At 38.0% G+C, this 21311-nt stretch overlaps 1 protein-coding gene across 1 annotated transcript in view; it reads right to left on the reverse strand.

Annotated features, from left to right (window-relative positions):
- The window catches only part of DSG2 (desmoglein 2), a 32259-nt gene extending 12187 nt beyond the window's left edge, over nucleotides 1-20072 (reverse strand). Inside the window, exons 1-10 of the mRNA XM_008569617.1 lie at nucleotides 20052-20072; nucleotides 17613-17648; nucleotides 15348-15482; nucleotides 11852-12013; nucleotides 11578-11722; nucleotides 10169-10335; nucleotides 8139-8276; nucleotides 7846-8031; nucleotides 3611-3876; nucleotides 179-321 (exon numbers count right to left, since the gene is read on the reverse strand). Coding sequence (XP_008567839.1) covers nucleotides 179-321; nucleotides 3611-3876; nucleotides 7846-8031; nucleotides 8139-8276; nucleotides 10169-10335; nucleotides 11578-11722; nucleotides 11852-12013; nucleotides 15348-15482; nucleotides 17613-17648; nucleotides 20052-20072 — 1399 coding nt within the window. The remainder of the gene's footprint in view (nucleotides 1-178; nucleotides 322-3610; nucleotides 3877-7845; nucleotides 8032-8138; nucleotides 8277-10168; nucleotides 10336-11577; nucleotides 11723-11851; nucleotides 12014-15347; nucleotides 15483-17612; nucleotides 17649-20051) is intronic.
- Between the last annotated feature and the right edge of the window lie 1239 nt (nucleotides 20073-21311).

Genomic DNA, 21311 nt, shown 5'->3' on the forward strand with positions numbered 1-21311 from the left:
AGACGTGTTTCTTATTCAGACCAAGTAATGTCTTCCAATCTACCAAGTAAGTAGAAATGTGAAGGTTTGCCTGTTGGAAAGATTAGGTTTTTATACATGATCAAAACAAAGGTTTCTGATTCTGGAAGACAAAATCTAAATACATATAACCAAGATAAACATCTACTTAATAACTTACCTTCTGATATAGCCAACATCTTTACAGTGTATGTACCATTCTGGACATAACTGGATTCAAAATCAGGAATTTTTATAAATTTAATTTCAGATGTAGCAGAATCCACAGAGACCCAGTTATCTGCATCTTCTAATTTGGCATATCTGTTATAAAACAAACACCAAATTAATTTTGAATTCTGGATAAATTGGGAATCTCTAAAATCTAGAACTTTCTCAAGCTAAATTTTTGCCTCATTATATTTGTTCTTGATATAGGCATTTCTTTCGAATGTTTTAAATTTCTTGAAACCATCCTAAATCCGCTCCCTTTACTGCATTTCATACTTACATGGAACCTCCTTTATTCCTGTAACATACCCAAGGCATATAATCAAGGGTGATCGTCCTTAGGCTACCAACCCAGGACGTCTGTAAATTACTCTGCAGTCTATCTGACAGATTTTGATCTAGTCACCCTTAAATTTGGGGTAAACCTTTGGGAAATAACTTAGTCACCCAACAAGAGCTGGTGGAGAAAAGTAGTCTTACATTCTATTGTTTATTGGGGTGTTATCAATATTTGAAAATATCAACTTTAAAAAATCAATGATTGCCTTAAATGGAAGTATCTAAATATTTTGGGATATCGTTGATTGTTAAGGAGCAATAACTTTTTTTCAGGTAGAATTGATTCAAAGTGAAAATAATGCTGATGAACTGATTTGTGTTTCCTCCCTTAAAGCAAGGAGAATAGTCACATGATGTTTTCAGAAATGTATGTAATTATTTCCATTGAATTTAATGTATAAGAATACAAATATATATATATATATATATAAAACATATATATATCTTGGTTCAATAAAATTGATAATTTATTTTCTAGTAAGTAGCTGTTAGGCACACAGGAATAAGGGGGCTTATTTATAGCAATATTTATTTATAGTGCTTTTAAAAAAATTCCAATTTTACACTTGAATTAAATTTTTCTGCCTCTTAATATTTCTACTGGTAAATGATAATATATTTAAATTTTCACAAGTATTTCTGAATTTCATGTCTGGAATTTTAAAACTTGCACTCTATTGCCGTCAATGGTTTCCCACAATCATAATAAACGCAGAGACTTAGTAATAAGGATTATACTTCACAATGAAATGTTTTGTGTGACCTTATTTAAGGAACTTTCTAGCTGTTATGAAAATAAGACACCATTCAAAGTAGGACGCCAGCTCACATATTATATAGCAAACATCTGTAAACTATTAATACATATGAATAATCAGTAAAACAGTAAGTTATGACAAAGTGAAGGGAATGATTCTTTTGTTGTCCTTATCAACATTTTCAAAATAACAAACACTAATTAGATGAACATTAAAAAGTAATTTAACTTAGCTGGGTCTCCTATTCCTTATCTGTAAAATAATAGGACTGAATTGGTCTTTAAGATCTTTCTCATCCTAAAGTTCTGGTAACCATATGCCAAAGAATAAAATAAAAAACACTTTTGAGAAATAAAGAGGCATGGTTCATTATTCTTCCAGGCAGAACATATAGTCTTTTGATATATTCCATAGCCCCTAGAAAAATAGCAGCGAAAAGTAAATCATATGGTGGGAAACAGAAGTTTCAATAGGCAGCACATATTACTGATATATAATGAATTAGAACATACAAGCTTCTCAGCAGACAGCAGTGAGAAATTGTCGTATAGAACATTCATCCTCAATTGTGGGGATTCAGTCAGGGACTGCCTTGTTAGGTACAGAGCTGTGAAAATTAAAACTAGACACACAACTCAAGGGAAGCAGGGCTGGCTCCTACAGGGAGGATGGGCAAGACAGGGTCACTAAGATACTGCAGAAAACACAGCAGAAGCTGTTTGTTGATATTATTTTAGAAAAAGGTTATTTAATCCTATTGGCTGATGGATTCCATCAGAATGAGATTCACTAAAAGGAAAGAGGTTGTTGAAGAGCTTCCTCCACATTCTCATCTTGCTACAGCCCACTGTGCATCTAAATATAAGCACTGGCATGCAGGGCCTGCTATGGTCTGAATCTTGGTGTTTCCTCAAAATTCATATGTTAGAACCTCATACCCAGTGTGACAGTATAAAGAGGTGGGGCCTTTGGGAAGAAGTTAAGTCATGAGGGCACCACCCTCATCAATGGAATTAGTGCCCTTATAAAAGAGGCTCCAGCGAGTTCCCTTGCCCCTTTGGCCATGTGATGACACAGTGCTCTACCTTTCTTGGAAACAGACAGCAAGCCTTGCCAGACACCAAATCTGCTAGCTAGTGCTTTGATCTTGAACTTCCCAGCTTCTAGAACGTAAAGCAATACATCTCTGTTGTTTATAAGTTACCCACTCTAAGGTATTTATGTTATAGAAGCACAAATGGACTAAAAGATGTAAGAACACTGAAGCAACCAAGCAGTTCTGGCACTGAGCAGGAAGTCATAAAAGCTGTGTGTCTGGGGCAGCAGGTGGGCGGTTCTTTAAATTTAACCGGAATAATTTGTAGAGCTCCACAAATAATAGCTCCGTAGAGAGTAGTCTTTCCATGGCATGGCTCTGAGATCTAAGATGTAAATTTACTTTGAAAATTTAGAGTATCGGGCCGAGCCTGTGGCACACTCAGGAGAGTGCGGCACTGGGAGTGCAGCAGCGCTCCCGCCGCGGGTTTGGATCCTATATAGGGATGACTGGTGCGCTCACAGCACTCACTGGCTGAGCACGGTGCGGAAGGTCTCAAAAAGGACAAAAAAAAAAAAAGAAAATTTAGAGTATCATGCAAATCTAAGGTATCGCTACAGAGTGAGCACAGTCCAGTTCTTTTCAGCACAATAGCAGCATCTAGTAGGTTCTCAATAAATGCATTCTAAGTAAAGGCCATCACAGTCAAGACAAACAATATAAAAGGTTCATCGAGCCCTGAAACAAACAGGTATAAATGAAGATCAATTCCCAAGATTTATGTGCTAATAAGATAGATTTATGCATATTAAAATTTATACACAACTATTTCTCTTAACCAAACTTGTGTAAAGTAGAACTTGTGGTAAATTTTATCTGCTACTTTCTTACCCTCTAGTATTCTTCTGGGAAATTTTAGGAAGTTTTTTGAAAGATTTAGACAGATTTTAGCAAGTTTTTTCCTGAACTTTTGTTGCTTTTCAGCATTCTCTAGCCAGCACTGTTTCCGTGGTGAGGAACCCAGCCCCAACCTCACACACACGTGGTTGAGAAAAAGGGATTCTGGTCAAAATTCCTTCTCGTCTCTCAGTTACAGGCACAATTTCAGGAAATTGAATCCCCACCGACCTGCGGGGAACTATAATGCTGGGGTCTGAAGGAATGAAGTATTCAAATTTCATTACGATTTTGGAAAATAGTCATTTCAAGTAATTTTAAATGAGGAAATATATTCAGAACTATCTCTTACTTTACGTGGGCCGGTTGTCCAGTGTCTTCATCAAAAGCTTGAAATTTTGCAATTGCATTGTTTTGGCTGGATCGACTCATGCCCTCGCTAGCGCGAACTGAGATTGTGTTGCTTTTAAAATAAATGCCTTCTTTCACATTTTTCACCTTTATTTTGATGGGAATGGCTGTAGGCTTATATTTATTTCTAATTGACTTGTGAAAAGCTGCTTTATTAGTGACAAGGATACTGAAGTCAAGATTCTTCATTTCTTCATAATCTACTTCCTAGAAAGGCAAAAATCAAAGGGAATTGTTTTAAAAGAGAAAACAACTTAATCACATACAACACACACCCACATATTTTATACATGAGAAATAGCAGCAATGAGTATTCCAACTCCTATACTGACACAAAATAATTAAAAATTCCTGCTCAATATGGATATTCAAAAATGTTCAGGATGTTCACTAAGTATTCCCAACTTATTTGGTGAAAAGGGCTACCTAGGTAGTGAAAGCACTGCCAACCTGTCCCCCAATATAGATTTATACTGCACATCAGCATGTTAAAAAACTGAGAAGTCCTGGAGTAAAGAAAAAACCCAGTGATTTCCAAATCTGTTTAAACAAAAAACCTACTCTCTCTTTTTAGCAGATCTATTAAGATCCAGCTTGTTATTAATTCCATAATAGATTAGCCTTCCTTCAAATAGTTCTTTGTGATATTTATAATGTCCATTTGATAAAATCAGGTTTTCACTGTATACACATTTTATGTTCCATTTTTTCCCTTTTCTTTTTATAACATTTCAGCAGTATTCTACTGTGTAGATATAGTTAGCTTACTTGGCCATCCTATTCTTAGGCATTTGGGCTATTTGCAATTTTTAAATATAACTAATACTGCTCTGAACATTTTTATGCTAATTATTTTTCCTCTGTTGACCTATATCCTATTACTAAAAGAATTACCTAGTCAAAATTCATTTAGGTCCTGATGTTTTTTATTTCTAGTGTCCCTGGTCATTAAGACTCAGTGACCATTTTTGCTTATTTCTTCAGTATAACATTAAATACATTACATATGTTTATATGAATTGTAACAAAGCTGTTCACTTGTTTTTTGGATGATTTAATTCTGAATTTCATTTTCCTCTCTGTAGGTTCTGGATGGATAATATCTGCCCCTTTTAAAATATGGATCACTATGGTGTTGGGACAATGACACAACAGAAAATGACTAGAGAAAATACACTTTTGGGTTTGTAAAATCTTTGTGAAAGATCTTTTAAGTGGCTCATGCTTATTTTGATGACATGGTGTATGCTGGATAAGAAAATCTTCCAGCCAGGTGTCATTAGTATTCAAAGGCTAAGACAATGCAAAAAAAAAAAAAAAGCTAGATATTGGGGTCTTAAAAGTTGTTGTATCGTGTTTGTCATAAATAGCCATAATGCTCCACAGAGAATGAAAAAGTTTTCAGCATCATGAGCAATATATGAGGGTATCTATCTCCATTTTTTTAACTGTCAACATATCCATTTTTCCTATTTTTTCAATAGCACTAAAGATTTTAAGTTTGTTAGTTAGCAACGGTGTGGATTTTTCTATGATGACGATTCACTATCCATATTTCCACATTTTAAAATATCTCTTCATCTCCTTTCTTTTTTTTGACAGCTTCATTGAAGTATAGTTTACACACAATAAAATTCACCCATTTTAAGTGTACAGCATGATGATTTTTAGTATTTGCACTACAGTCTAGTTCTAGAACACTTCCATCACCCCAAGTTCCTTTATGTCTATCTGCAGTCAATCCCCACTCACTCCCAGCCCCAAGCACACCCTGATCTGCTTTCTAGCTCCATTGTTTTGCTTTTTCTAGAAACTTCACATAAATGGAATCATATAATACGTAGTATTTTGTATCTGGCTTCTTAGATATAGCATAATGTTTTTGTAGTTCATCCATGTTGTAGCATATATCTGTACTTCATTCCTTTTCATTGCTCAGTACCACTGCGTGAATATACCTCATTTTATTTCCCTACTCACCAACTGATGGACACTTGGATTGTTACCAGCTTCTGACTATTATGAATAATAGTACTATGAACACTTGCATGCAAGCCTTTGTATAGACATGTTTTCATGTTTTTATTTTTCTTGGGTGGGGACCTAGGAATAAAATTGTTGGCTAACAGGCTAACTACTTTATGTTTTAATTTTTTTAAAAAAAACTGCCAAACTGACTATATCCTTTCACATTTCCACCAGCTATATATATATAAAGCTTCCAGTTTCTCTATATTCTTGCCAATAGTTGGTGTTGTCAGTCTTTTTTGGCTGCTATGATCTGAATGTGTGTTTCCCCATAACATTCATACGGCGAAGTCATAACACCCAAGGTACTTATGTTAAGATCTAGGGCCTTTGGGAGGCCTTAGAAGCCTTCATGGATGGGATTAGTGCCTTTACACTAAAGGGGCCTCAGGAAGCTTGTTAACCTCTTCTACCACTGAGGACACAGAAAGCAGGCCCTCACTAGACAATGAATCTGCCAAGACAATGAATCTTGGACTTCCGATCTCCAGACCTGTGAGAAATAAATTTGTTTATAAGCTACCCAGTTTGTGGTATTTTGTTATAACAGTGCAAATGCACTAAGACGTTGACTTTAGCCATTCTAGTAGGTATGTATTGGTAATTACTCCTGTGATTTTAATTTGTATGTTCCCTAATGACTAATGATGTTGGGCACCTTTTCATGTGCATATTTGCTGTTTGCATATTTTCTTTGTCTAACTCCCTTTCAATGGGATCTGATTACTGTTCTTATAATTTGGAAGCAATTTTTTATGTAACTGAGACAGTAAATTTGTAAATTTTCTCTATTGCTTTCACTATAATTCCAATTTTACTATTTTTCATTCACACCTCTCTTGGTAGAAATAACTATATCCCTTTTTTGTGCTATCACAGTACAGTGCGAATAGCTCTATTCTAGCACCTATGTCAATTATCACCATGTAACTGTTTCTTATGTGTGTTATTGGCTTTTTTATCTCAAGCATCTGGCATGGTTACACTATAATTGATGACTAAAAATTATGCTTATTTCTATATAAGCAGATAAATTTATCTCTGATGACATTATTCATTTTTCCAATAATCATAAATTGTGTCTTCCCTTTAAACACGAGAGAATGTTATTCAATTTTCCTCTGCTTTAAAAAGGGTAGTTTAAATGCATAAAGTAGCCTATGGATAAGTGGTGCCTATAATTATTACCATAAAACCTCAAGTTAATTATTTTCTATTCTGTTATTCATTTCTATCACCATTATTCCTCTTACCACTTTTAGATTTTACCTAGTTTGTCACATATTAAGTTTTTGTAAAACTTTGGAAACTTCTAGAATCAATTTTTGTCTGTGTGTGACTTAAGGAAATAGTATTTTGAAATCTGTAGCTTTGCATTTTATTTTAAAATCTGAAAGGCAATTCTAACATAAACCACTTAAAAATATATCGATATTTTTACTTTATTTTGTTACATACAATTCCACCTTGTAATTTTTGTTTTAAGAGTTCCGCAGAGGTTGTGAGATCCAAACGTATGACCCATATGCTTAGTAAGACTATTTAATTCAATTTTTCATTCATTGATTCAAGTAGGCACAAAAGATTAAACACTTTTGTTTCAAAATGTGACTCGCATACTACTTATATTAGAGTCCATAAGTGGATTTTTGTTTATAAAGGCAACTTTCTGAGCCCCACCCAATCAGACCTTTTGATGATAGGGCCCAGGAATCTGAATTTCTGGCTTGTAGCTTTACTAGGTGACTCTTAGGCACACTTAAGTATCCAGTTATCACAGCTTCTGTTTTTGATGTTATCAGTGAGGTGTGGCCTTACCATTAAGTAGATACAATAAGAAGTAGTAAGTAAGGAGATATTCGTGGTGTGAGAATGGGCTGCAAAAAGACCAGAAGTGTGCTGAGCAATAATCACACTGGTATCGTGCTGTCCGGCTAGGATTACAGTCTCCTGATCTGAATTTGAACTGTAGTGTGACCACTTACCAACCACAGAACTTGCACAAATAGAGATGGCTCCTACCTCAAACAACTGTGGTGTGCCAGTTAATTGAGTGTAAAAGCACCTGTACGTATTTGGGGCTCAAAATATCTGATTCCCCTCCAGCACCAACTTGTCCCATCTCAGTTTTGAACACTCAGTACTTACCTTAATAAGGGTCAAAATCCCTTCATTAGTTTGGGGATCAGTTTCTATGCGGAAATAACCCCCTTCATTTCCTGATGCAAATGTAAAATTTGCTAGCCAGTTATCAGAACCTATTTCATCTGCGTCAGTCACTTTTATGCGCATAACTTCTACATTGGCTTGATTTTCTTCAACAGTTCCTTCATACTGCAAAACATGAACACATAATTTTTATTTTAATGTAACACAAGTGATATATCTTTAGTTGGGACTAAAATATGAATAGGTACATTTATTATAAAAATAATACTTACCGATCCATTTTCCACTACAGGTATATTGTCATTGACATCCAAAATACTAATCTGAACTTGAGCTTGTTTTACTGGTTTATCTGTTATTTGTCCATTGCCATCTCTTGCTTCTACTGTCAAAGTATAGCTGTTATATTCCTGCAGAGCAAAGAAAAATATCCATCTGGGTGGAAATGAATCACTCCCGATCCGTCTTTCTGGTTTTAGTTCACTTTATCATTGGGAAATGAACCACAGTATATCTTATTCATAAATAAGTTTCACAAGCTTCTCTTATTTGCATGAAGATGCTATTTATTTGCAATCAGAGCTTTTGTAGGAAAAAAAAGCCCAGGAGAATTGTTGATAGTCAAATTCTTAAATGTGTCATTGGTGATATTATTAGGAGATGATTCTCTCCTTAAAATAGTCTACACAAAGGAGCACTGTTCAAAACGTAGTTTATTCTATGCTGGAAGTGACGGTGGGACTGTAGAAATTGGTTCTTTCTGCCCTGCACTTCATTCTCAGCTAAAAGTTAAGCTAGGAAAATCTGGACTCAGGAAAGCTTGCCAGTGAAGGTGTAACTTGGTGAACTTTGTCCAGACATCTCCACATATCATTCCTAGAGTATGTGTTCTAGAGAATGACATCTCAGATGTCACTCAAAAGTGAATCCTTCCCTGTCATGTGGTCTCCTTCACATGATGTCACTCACTGTGGCTAGAGTCTAAGAAGGGGATGGGCAGTTGGTGCTGATGAATGGGGGTCCTGCGTGGGGCAGAACCACTCAGTGAACAGCAGGGTGACCAGGACGCTGGAGCCAGCTGCCTGGGTTCCCATTCTGGCTTTGTCACTGGCTATATTGCACTTAAACATAAAATCCCTTTGACCCTTGGTTTCCTTATGTGTAAGATGGAGATAACAACTGGATGTGCTTCACAGGGTTTCTATGTGGTTTAAGTGGATTAATCCACATAAAGGGATTAAAACAGCACCTTGCACATGGTAAGTGCCCAATAAATGACAGTCATTATTGGCTAACCATCCCATACTCCAGACAAAAGCTTTTTAAAAAATCACACTACTAATTAAAAGTAACACTTTTCCATTCTAATTATATGTGAAAAGGTACAGAGTAGAATTTTAGGAATAATCATATTGTTTAACTTTACAAAGACCCCAGCAGTAATGCTGGGCAAAATCCTTCCTGTCTGAGCAGAGTTAAATGATTTTTCCAAGTAATATTAAACACAGTACTTGGATGATGATTTATATTTGATGATGATACAGTGTTCCTCATCACAATATTCATATGTGTAGCTCTTTTCTAATCTATCCCCCTTTTTATTTGAAATTTTCCCTTCGAGTTAGAAATAAAAAAGTGAAATATTTAAGAGAACAACTTTTCTAGAAAACCTATTTTAATTTTCCTCCAACTTGGGATTTACAATAATTCTCTCCTTTACAAGAATTTTTACTACCCTAACTAGGACACCTGTCTCAACAGCCCTCCCCCACCCCACCCCCACCCCACATATGCATTAGCAATGCAGGACATCCTGACATTTCATTGGAGAACCACCAATTGAAGAACGTTACTCTGACTGGAGAGGCCCTAGAATGGTGCTGTCCTCATGTCATTTTAAATTTTCCAATAGCCACATTTTAAAAAGTAAAAAAAATAGGTGATAATAATTTTTATAACAGGTACATTTTATTGAACCCATGACACCTGAAATATTATCATTTCAACATGTAAAATTTTAAAGTGATATTTTACATTCTTTTCTTCATACTAAGTCTTCCAAATCTGGTTTATAGTTTACACATCTCAATAGGCAGACAACACATCCCCATTTGGACTCATCACATTTCAAGTGCCCAATAGCCACATATAACCAATGGCTACCATACTGGACAGCACAGCAAGAACTATCCTATGAATGAGGAATATGGAACAAAATAAGAAAGAAAACAAAAATAAAGAGAGACGAGAAAACTGGAGAGTGGAGAGTTTAAAAGATGGCCAACGTAAAATATTAGTTTACCTCTCTGTCCAAGGGTATACTGGTTGTGTAAATCTCTCCGGTATCTTTATTGAGGTAGAACACTGGAGGATAAGCAGGCTCCTGAGATACGATTCTATAGGAAATTTTAGAATTCATAGTATTGGGCTCATCTGCATCTGTTGCAGTAATTTTCATCACAAGTGTATCTGGCATTGGAAATAAAGGTGTCCAAGATGAAACTCAACTTTAAGCACACTTACATATGCTATTATTTTACTTATAATTCCAGCTTGTTCCAAAAAGAATTTCAGGTACTTATCAAAATCATGCAGAACTGACCACAATAAAAAAAATTTAACTGGATGAAAAAATTAGCATGAACGAAGTACAGAAACAGGAAAAACAAGATGAGGGCAATGGCTGAGATTAGGGTGAAGTCCTGAAAAACTGATTTAGGAGGGCCACAGATTTGTTTATAATAGTACTAGTAGCCAATACAAAGAAAGAACATGGGTAGACACATGATCCTAATATTTACTGAGATTCAAACAAATTAGGAGAAGCACAACTATTCTTTATATTGTGACCCAAGAGAAATCTCTTCCATGAATCCTCCTATAGAGCACTGTATTAAATAATGTTGTCAATAAGCCTTACAGTAAAAATGTCACAGGTCAGCAACTGGCCCAGAGCCAACCAGCCACCTGTTTTTGTAAATAAAGTTTAATTGAAACACAGCAACACTCATTTGTTTACATATTGTCTGTGGCTGCTTTCCTGCTACAGGGCAGAGCTGAGTTTGGCCTATGGCATCGTATGGCTGCAGTAGACTGAATGGCCCCCCAAAGTCACTGAAGCTTGGTCCCCACTATAACTGTTGAGGGTGGGAAATCCTATTATGGTGATTGAAAGGTAGGGTCTTGAAGAGGTGAATGGACTGTGAGGACCATGCTGTACTGAATGGTTTAATGGTGACCGTGGGTATGGTTCTGAGGGCTTTAAAAGGACAGTACATGAGGAACTCTCTTTCTCTCTGCTCCGTCCCTGAGTCTCTGTAGTCGCCACCAGGACAAGGCCCTCACAAGATGTGTTCCCTGGACTTTGGACTGCCCAGCCTCCGAAACTGCAAGCAATACATTTCGTTTTCTTACAAATTACCCAGTTCCAGGTATTTTGTTATAAGTAACAGAAACAGATTAATACAATGGCTATGGAGACCCTACCTGTCACATCAATCTATCATATCTTTTCTGAAGGTAAAAAATATGGCATGTATGGCCCTTTGCACTTGTCATAAAAAGAGCAGTTCTGAACCTAGAGCAACAGGTTTATTATTATTTGCCCTGTGGGTAATACTCAAATTCCATTAAGACGTGGAATTTACTGTTTATTTACACAATGGGGATAAAATAACCTTTGTGTTCATTCATAAAAAATAAGACTCTTACGTGCTGCACTCAACTCTTCAATAGACCCAACAAACACGTCCTGTGTAAACACTGGCTCATTGTCGTTGATATCAAGAACTTTAATGCGTAGTTCTAATGGTTTCTCCAGGTTGTTTCCTCTTTCATCGAAAGCATAACCTGTTAGCTGAAATCATGACATAAATAATAAATAAGGTTAAATTTTAGCTAAAGTAATTGAACTACCATAGTATCAAAAAATAATAAATAACTATTACCAAAGAAAAACTACAAATAAATGTAAAATTGTTCTTACCAGAAAGAATGGTGTTTCTTCTCGATCGAGAATGCTGGTAATGTTCAACTCTCCAGTGTCTCTATTGAAGACAAATACACCAAAAGGTGGCTCTGTGATCCCTTTTCCAGTGTATTTATATGTGATTTTTAGTCCTCTTTCTTCTGCAATATCAGAATGTATCTAATGTAAAAAGAAGAGAGGAAGGTCTCAAGTTAATCGCTATAATTTACATGTAAATATTTTCAATGGACTTTTCCCTCTGAAGTTGTGGCATGCTGACAGGAGGGAGGTGGCATAGCACAAGGGCTCACAGCACACGTGCTGGTGTCAGAGAACTTGGGTTCTAATCCTGTCTCAGCCACAAACGAGTTACATGATACTGAGATAGTTCCTTAACCTCCATGTGCCTCAGTTTTCTTATCTGTAAAATGGAGATCATACTGCTTATCTCTTAGGATTGTTGTGAAATAAGAAATAGTTGGGGTACATCTCAGTGGAGGAGAGAGATTTTAAATCTAGCACATAACATAACAACTGCTGAGTCAAAATCACCTTCATAATCTATCCAAACATCTAGAAAGTATGAATAAGGCATCTTTCCACAGAAGGATTAAAACAGTCAAGTGCCTTCCCTCCTTGGAATGCTTCAGCAAATTAATAATGTTCTCAAGCTGCTGGGTTTTCTGTAGTTTCCATCTTTATCTCTTCTATAAGCAATTTTATTCATGTCGCTAATTCTTCACCAGAAAATGTTTCTCTGTGGCCCCCGACTGGTTGCTCAATTTCTTCCTTCAGGCATCACTGAAACCATCAGCGCCTACCTGCCTGGCCAGTTTTTTGACCTGAAACTTCAGGATTAGTTACACAGACTTCTCATAGGTTTCTCAACATGCACTGGGTCTGGGGTTGCTGCTGAGAAAAACCAAGAAAACAGCAGGCGGGCCTCCAACCTCCTGCTTTGCTCCTGGAGTGGCATGGTGAATCTGGAGCAGTCACATGATTACTTTTCACTGAGTGTCTGTCTGTATGTCTCTGTGCTTCTTTTTTTTGTCAAGTGTGTGCATCTACACATACACTTATGTACATATGCACATGATATATATTTGTGTATATATATATATATATATATATACATTGTAGTATTTATAAAGAATATTCTAGATCTTTATGTATTGATGATATGTATTATATAATCCTTACGTTAGAAATAAAACAAAAACTGTGTGTGAACAAAACTGTTGGTCCTGTATATACCTATGCATGCAAGTATGAGTATGTAAGTATAACTGTGCATATGCATTTCATAAAGTCTGGAAGACACTAAACTGTTGACAGTACCACCTCTATGTAGGGAATTTGGAAAGTTGGAAAAATTTAACAAGATCTTTTCCTTTTTTATGTAAATTTTACTCTTAGCAACGTGTATAATTAAAATTAGTAAGAACAGCTAACACTTTGATTAAACGCCCCCAAATCAATGCATTTTAGAAAAACCTATTGAAAGACTGTATGAATGACTCACATATCTCAAAAACAGCAACCCAATACAAAGCAAAAATCTCTGTTGCTTGTATACATACTATTATGTAAAGCCATACTTAAAAAGTCTGGGTTTTAGAAGGCTTTTAGGAGAACAATGTGTTGCTAGAAAAAAGAAACTGTCATCTTTTTTTCTGTAGCTGTAATTTCTCTTACAGGACTCTTCTCATATGATTTTATGAGGTTGGAAAGATGAAGGTAAAACTTGGACATGAACGTGTATTCATTCACACAAATGTGCAGTGTTCCCCTTCTGCCGTTGGCATTGTTCAGGAGGGCACAGGACAAGCCCTGCCCTCCTGAAGCTTACACTCTACTGAGAGAGACAGACAAAAAGCAAGCCATGTAGGTCGTAATGTTAAATAGCAGAACATGCTGTAAACCAAACTGAGACAGGATAAGAGGGTAGAAAGGGGGGTGAGGCAGGGAGATGGAGGTGACACTGGATCAGAGGCTTATGATGTGACACACTGCAAATGTCTGTGGGGAGAGGATTCCAGGCAAAGGGTGGGAGGCCGGAATGAGCTTGTCATCAGTTTAGGGGATGGAGCAGGGAAGGGCATGGGAAGTGATAGGAGCCAAGGTCAGAGGGGAGGCCAAGGCCAACAAATCACATGGGTTCTTGCAGACCAGAGTAGGGAGGTTATTTCCTCTACTGGCACTGGAAGCTACTGAAAGGGTCTCACTAGGGGGTGAACATGCTTTGCTGTGTCTTTTCACAAGTTTGCTCTGGCTACTCTCTGGAGAATGGACTCTGTGTGTTGGGGAGGGGCTGGCAAGAGTGAAAGCAGGCAGACAAGGTGCAGGGCTCCTATGGTGACGCAAGCCAGAGATGACCGTGACATGGACTAGGGGAATGACAGTGTATAGAAGAGAAGTCAGCAGGCTTGAAATATATGTTGGGAGTAGAACTGATACTACTTGCTACACTTTTGGCTTGAAAAACTGGAGAGAATTATAGTGCCATTTACAGAAATGGGTAGAACTTATGGAAAGCAACTTTAGGGAGAAAAACCAAAGGTTCAGGTTTGAGATACATCTATGAGCAGGACTGCTACATAATTTATCAAAAAATTAGACACTTTGAGGGTGAAAAGGGAGCTATTAAACACTAAGCCAGGACAATAATAAGCATAAACCAGAGCTATCACAGGCAAACAAGGATGTGTGGTGACCCTACCTATTTGACATTAGTTTTCATTTTCAAAACTACTTTTTACAATAACATCCTCTTTTGAGTATTGTTAACACTCTGTGTTAAACAAAGATTAAACTAATGCCAGATCTCTTAACTCCTGGTTCAATCAAAACGCAAAGTCATATATATTTTCGCCAATGATGCTGCATCTTCCAGAATGGAAAAGAGGATCCTAAAGTTGGCACTTTCTGCTAAAATACATTGTGAATATTAAAATATTCAGTAAGTACATTATACAATTTTCCTTAAAATTTAAAATGAAGGGCTGGCCCGGTGGCGCACTGCTACAGTGCGCCGCTTGGGAGCACGGCGCTCCCGCCGAGGGTTCGGATCCCACGTACAGACCGGCCGCTCACTGGCTGAGCGAGGTGCGAGCGCAACACCGAGGGTTGCGATCCCGTTGCCGGTCCCGGTCCGGTACGGGCGCGACACTGAGGGTTGCGATCCGTTGCCGGTCACAAAAAAAAGACAAAAAGGAAAAAAATAAATAAATAAATAAATAAAATGAACATAAAAGTCTCCACACCATATATATATTTTAAATTTCACAGTCTGAATAATCCTTGTTGGTATTTATATATTTCAGTGTGTACACAACCGAGACTGGAAAATGCAAATGGTACAGACATACAAAAAAATAAAGAACAAAATGCACTGTGAGTGTCTCCCTCATTCTCCTCTAATCTCACTCCCAAAAGATAATTACGGTGATGGTTTCTTGCTCTCGCATCATATTTTAATCATAAACATATATTCCACACTTCTCTTAGAAGGTACCTTGGCAATTGGATTCTTTTTGGACAGATCCTCTCCTTCTCGAAGAGCCACAGGGGCAGTGATCCAGGCCCGCTTTTGTCGCACTAGGTGGGTACGTTTAGGAAGCAGCTTATTTTCATTTCTTGTGTTTAAGACCTGTGAGAGTAAAATATTGCCAAAAATTATTACATATCATATAACATTAGCATGGTATTCTATAATTACTAAACTTTAAAAAAAGGTGCAAATTTTAAGTTATGATTTGCATTTTTTTTTTTTTCCTTTTTTTGTGACCGGCAACGGATTGCAACCCTCAGTGTCACGCCCGTACTGGACCGGGACCGGCAATGGGATGCAACCCTCGGTGTTGCGCCCGCACCTCCCTCAGCCAGTGAGTGGCCGGTCTGTATGTGGGATCCGAACCCTCGGCGAGAGCGCCGCCACGCTCCCAAGCGGAGCACTGTAGCAGTGCGCCACCGGGCCGGCCCTATGATTTGCATTTTTTAACAGGCTTCACTTTTTTTTTTTTTTTTTTGGCAGCTGGCCAGTCCGGGGATCTGAACCCTTGACCTTGGCATTACAAAACGGTGCTCTAAACAACTGAGCTACTCGGCCAGCCCTTAACAGGTTTCATTTTCAAAGAAGAAATGCATACATTCTAGCAAACGTTATAGGCATTCAAGAGATTGTCTTCAAACTGGCAGCCCAGTAGGGTTTTGTTTTTAACAATAAGAGAAGACTTCCCAGAGTGAGGAATTCAAAAGGCTAGACAGTAATTTAATGGTCTTACAACTTGGCAAATTAAAAGTAGACTATGTCGAAACTTTTTTCTTACTAACTGAAAATAAAGTTTCCCTTTTCTGTGGTGGTTTATGGTTTAAAAATAAATTACTAAATGTCTTAAGACTACATCTTAGTAACCTGTTGATATAAATTTGACTAACACTACTGCAACTGCCAATTAATGAATTTGTTTTCAGGATTGGATAAAGGATTAAATTTCCCATCTCTTGTTTTCAGAATCTTTGATTGATAACTATTCTATAAATTTTCAGTTGGATTTTATAGGAAAATACATATTTTATCCAAGAAAAATTTCACTACAGCTGACTCAGTATCTTAAGATCAGAAATGATTATTATACTAGATTTATTTTATCATTTTACTCATTTTGTTGCTCTATGTAAAATGTTTTTTTTGATTTTAAAATATTTACACTGGTTTATTACTAGGTCATTTTTTTGTTTTTATTTTTTAAAAAACTATCTATAATTTACAAAAATTTAAATTATATAACAAAACATTACAAATGATAACATTAAAATTTATGATGTAAAAATACAAAACTTCCTTCTACTTTTCCATTCATACTTCACAGCTTGTTCACTGCTAATGCTTGATGATAATCTTTTGTGACCTTTTCTTTTGACTATGCAGGACTATAGTCCATTTATAACTATAAATGGACTTATACTATATATCTGCTATAGTTTATTTTTTTTGCTTGTTTTTCGTTTTGTTTCTTTTTGGCAGCTGGTCTGTACAGGGATCTGAACCCTTGACCTTGTTATCAGCACAATGCTCTCCCAAGTGAGCTAACCAGCCAGCTGCTGCTATGGTTTAGATGTGGTCTGTTCCTAGCAAAACTCGTGTTGAAACTGGATTCCCAATGTGGCACTGTTGGGAGGAGGGGCCTCATGGGAGATGTTTGGGTCATGGGGGCAGATCTCTTGTGAATCAATTAATGGCATCTCTCTTGTAGGAGTGAGTTCTTGCTCTCTTGGCCAGAGTCAGAGTGGGTTGTTCCTTTTCCTATATGGTCTCTTTGCAGGCGTCCATTCCCCTTTAGTTCTCCACCATGAGCTGAAGCAGGATGAGACCCTCACCAGACGGGCTGCCTGATCTTAGACTTTCTAGTTAACAGAATTGTAAGCCAAATACACCTCTTTTTAAAATAAATTACCCAGCCTCAGGTATTCTGTTAACAGCGACACTAAATGGACTATGACGACTCTTTCTGCTCCTTGATTTTTCATTCATCACCTCATCGTGGGCAATCTTCCCTGTACCATAAGTTATTTTACCATTCCCCTACTGGTCGATTTAGATTGTCAAAACATGCTGCTTTGAACATCCCTGGATACATGTTCCTCTGCCCTTGTTGGAATGGGAACAACACGGTCTAAGGCAACGTGCATTTTTAATCTGGTAAGGCACAGCCAAACTGTCTGCCATGAAATTAAGCCTCTGAGTTTAAAAGACAGAAATAATTCGCTTGTTTCTTACCTCTAAGTGAAGTCCATTTCCAAGGTTAAAGCAGATCTGTAAAATAAAATTATTTATTTGATTTAATATATCACTCATTTCAGTTTAAAAACATTATTAGTGAATAACATACCACCTTCGATATTAGAGACATAAAAAAAAAAAAGTCCAAGCACCACTACTACCTTTGTCAAAAGGAAATGAATTTTAAGTTTCCCCTTTGCTTTCCCCCAATGACCAGGACCGGAGGGAGGAATCTACACTGTCCTTCATCTACACTAAAAAACTATCTTAAAAAACAGAAAAAATAATCTGCCTCCTGACTCTTAGCCATTCACTGATCCTTTCCTCCCCACCCTATGGTTTTCATTTCATGTTCTCCAGGACCCACTTACCTTTCTTCAAGGCCATTAGTATGTGAGGTGCCTCCCCAGCTAACAAAATCCATCATCCCTGTGGGACACACACACACACACACACACACACACACACACACACACACACACACACACACACAACTGCACATATTTTGACTTCTCAATTCCACCAGCTCTTCTCTTTGATTCTTCACAGGCACTGCCACACTTTGAACTTCATCATTGCACCGTACTTTCCAAATAGTTATGTTTATTCTAAAATCTGCCCAATAACTTCTCCTGCTCTTGAATTTTGCTGCCCTTTCTTTAGTTCATAGTTCATTAATCTCCTATTAGCTTCACTTTTCTCCTGGCTTAACTAAACCAGCACTTAGTAATATGGTAGTCATATGTGACTATTTAGATTTAAAATTAAAGATAATTCTACCAGAAAGTGCCAGTGGACTATTGCCAGACATTCTAAAGATGTTGTCATTGATAGCCAGGGAGCCTTCATTTTCTCGACCCTCTTATATTTCTGCCTCACCTTCCCCCCAACTCTGTAAACCTACTATGGATTCTGACCCATTGCTGGAGAAGGCCACAATGGCTGAATGGATTCCTCACACATTCATGCCCTGTAATATCTACTCCCTCCACAGGAGTGGTGGCTCCTTTCTAGGGTGACCATGTTTACATTTGCTGAGCAAAGTACAGGTTGACACCTGTTGTACAGGTATCCCATCCCTTAGCATCCCATTTATCCTCAAAAGTGTGCTCGGACTATAAATTAGTCACCTTGTCTTTGTCTCACTCTTACTGTATTCCTAAAACAGGCACTCCAAGTTTCAGGAGGTGACCCATTCACCTCTGGACTCACTCACTCTTGTGAGATGACCCCACATTTTATTTGCTGAAGACTGTATCTTCGGCCATCTGTCCTTCCCTTCTCTCCCCAGGGAAGAGGTACCTGACTCCTTTCCCAGGTTAACCACCATCTGTGCTGCTTTCAACACTTCTACTTGTTCCCCCACAGTTATCTTTTCCACAACCTTGATCTTTACACTCACCCTTTATATTCCCTCTCCACTGACTAATCAAACATGTTTATTTCTTTCCTATTGGCTAACAACACACATTTAGGTCTTCCTTATCCTAAAACAAACAGACCTCTCCCTTGCTTCTGCTAACATTTAATCTACTGCTCTATATCCCTCTCTTACTATATAATTCCAAACTGAAGTTAACTCGAAATTTATCGTCTTCACTTTCCTACCTTCCACTTATACACTGATTCATCGGAATCCGTCTTTGATTTGGGTTTTCTCAGTCTTGTCTGCCTTTTCCCATCTGCATCTCTGGTCACATGAATTCATGAAGGCTTAGGTGGTACCCCATGGAAAACAGGGCTTTACCTAACATTTCAGTCTCTTTCACATGATATTCTCCGTCACTTTGATGGTGGCTGGTTTAGGTATAAAAGTGTAAGAGAATTTTGGCCAATGAGGTATCGGGAGATCCTGGACAAGCTTTCTCCTCACAGATAAGAAAAGGGTATGCACAGCTTCACTTTTTAAAGTGCTTCACTTTTTAAAGAGACTGTTAGTAAAGATGTGACATTTGGAAAGGTTATAGTCACCTTGAAACCATGAGGGGAACTTTTTAAAGAGACTGTTAGTAAAGATGTGACATTTGGAAAGGTTATAGTCACCTTGAAACCATGAGGGGAAAGTTAAAATAGTAGATTAGCCAAACTGAAACCAAAAATAGTTACATAATTGGTCCAACCTGAAGCCACTCTATCTCTGGATCTTTTCTTATGAGATATTAAATCTTTGTTTTGTTTAAACTTGTAGTTGGGTTTTGTTACTTTCATCTGAAGGCAACCTAATATACCCATTGTCCAGGGTTGTTGTGCAAATTAAAAAAATAATACATGAAATACTATTGTAGTGACTGGCATTCAATAAGTACTGCTTCTGATGGCATTTCCTCAAGTCTAATTCTTGCATGTTCCTCATCTTGAAATTTCTGAAATGAGGATTTATTCAAACCCTCAATTTTCTGAGCTCCTATAATATAGTCAGTAACAGAATGTTCTTACCCTCCTGTTAGATTCTTCCATGTTGGGAGATGGACAAAAGTGGGTTGTGATACGAGCTATAAAAAAGACTAAAGCAGGGATGGGATGGGATGGTAGAGAGTGATCTGGGCGTGCAGGGGGACTCTCAGCAGGGGTTGCATCTGCACAGAGACCAGAATGAAGTCAGGGCACAAGGCAGGCAAAGCCTGTAAAGGGAACAGCTTTTAGTCCCTTTTGTGTTGCTATAACAGAAATACCTGAGGCTGGGTAATTTATAAGGAAAAGAGGTTTATTTGGCTTATGATTCTGGGACAGCTGCATCTGGCACAGGCCTCAGGCTGCTTCTACTCACGGCGGAAAAGTGGCAGAAAGCCGGCGGGTACAAGCAGATCACATGGCGAGAAGAAGCAAGTGAGAGAAAGCAAGAGAGGGAGAAGGTGCCAGGTCTTTTTAAGCAACAGCTCTCATGAGAACTAATCGAGCGAGAACTCACTCCATTAATCCCTCCTCCCCCAGGGAGAGCATTAATCCATTCATGAGGGATCTGCCCCCATGACAAGCAAGAGAGGGAGAAGGTGCCAGGTCTTTTTAAGCAACAGCTCTCATGAGAACTAATCGAGCGAGAACTCACTCATTAATCCCTCCTCCCCCAGGGAGAGTATTAATCCATTCATGAGGGATCTGCCCCCATGACTCAATCAGTTTCCAACACTGCCACATTGGAGATCAAATTTCCACATGAGTTTCGGAGGGGACAACACATCCAAACTCCATCAGGGAGTGATATTGGTGTGATCGTTGGTGCTGCTAGAGAGGGTGAACCAGTGAAGATGATGATGTCAGAGGGGTAGGCCAGTACCTGGTCATGAAGAAGACTTTGAACTTCATTCCAAGTGTAAGAGGAAGCCACTGGAGGCTTTTAAGCATGGAAATGATACAAACCAACTGATGTTTGAAAAAACTCCTTGTGGCTGCTGTATGGACAATGGCCAATAAGGGACAAGAACAAATACGTATGGAGACCAGGCAGTAGTCACTGCAGTGGGCCAGGCAGTGGATTACACTAGCTTGAGCCCTGGGGGCTGCAGTAAAGAGGATGGGAAGTGGGTACCTTTGGTATATTCTGAAGGCAGAGGCAACAAAACCTGTGGACGGATGGAATGAGGGAAGAGCTGTCAACATGACCCTTAGAATTCTGACCGGAGTACCTGGGTGAGTGGGGGCTGTTTCGCGACATGAGAGAGAATGGGGAGCAGTAAGTGGGGTGGCGTTGAGAGGGGA

Source organism: Galeopterus variegatus, unplaced genomic scaffold (genome assembly GCF_000696425.1).
Source record: "Galeopterus variegatus unplaced genomic scaffold, G_variegatus-3.0.2 Scaffold520, whole genome shotgun sequence".
NCBI lineage: Eukaryota > Metazoa > Chordata > Mammalia > Dermoptera > Cynocephalidae > Galeopterus > Galeopterus variegatus.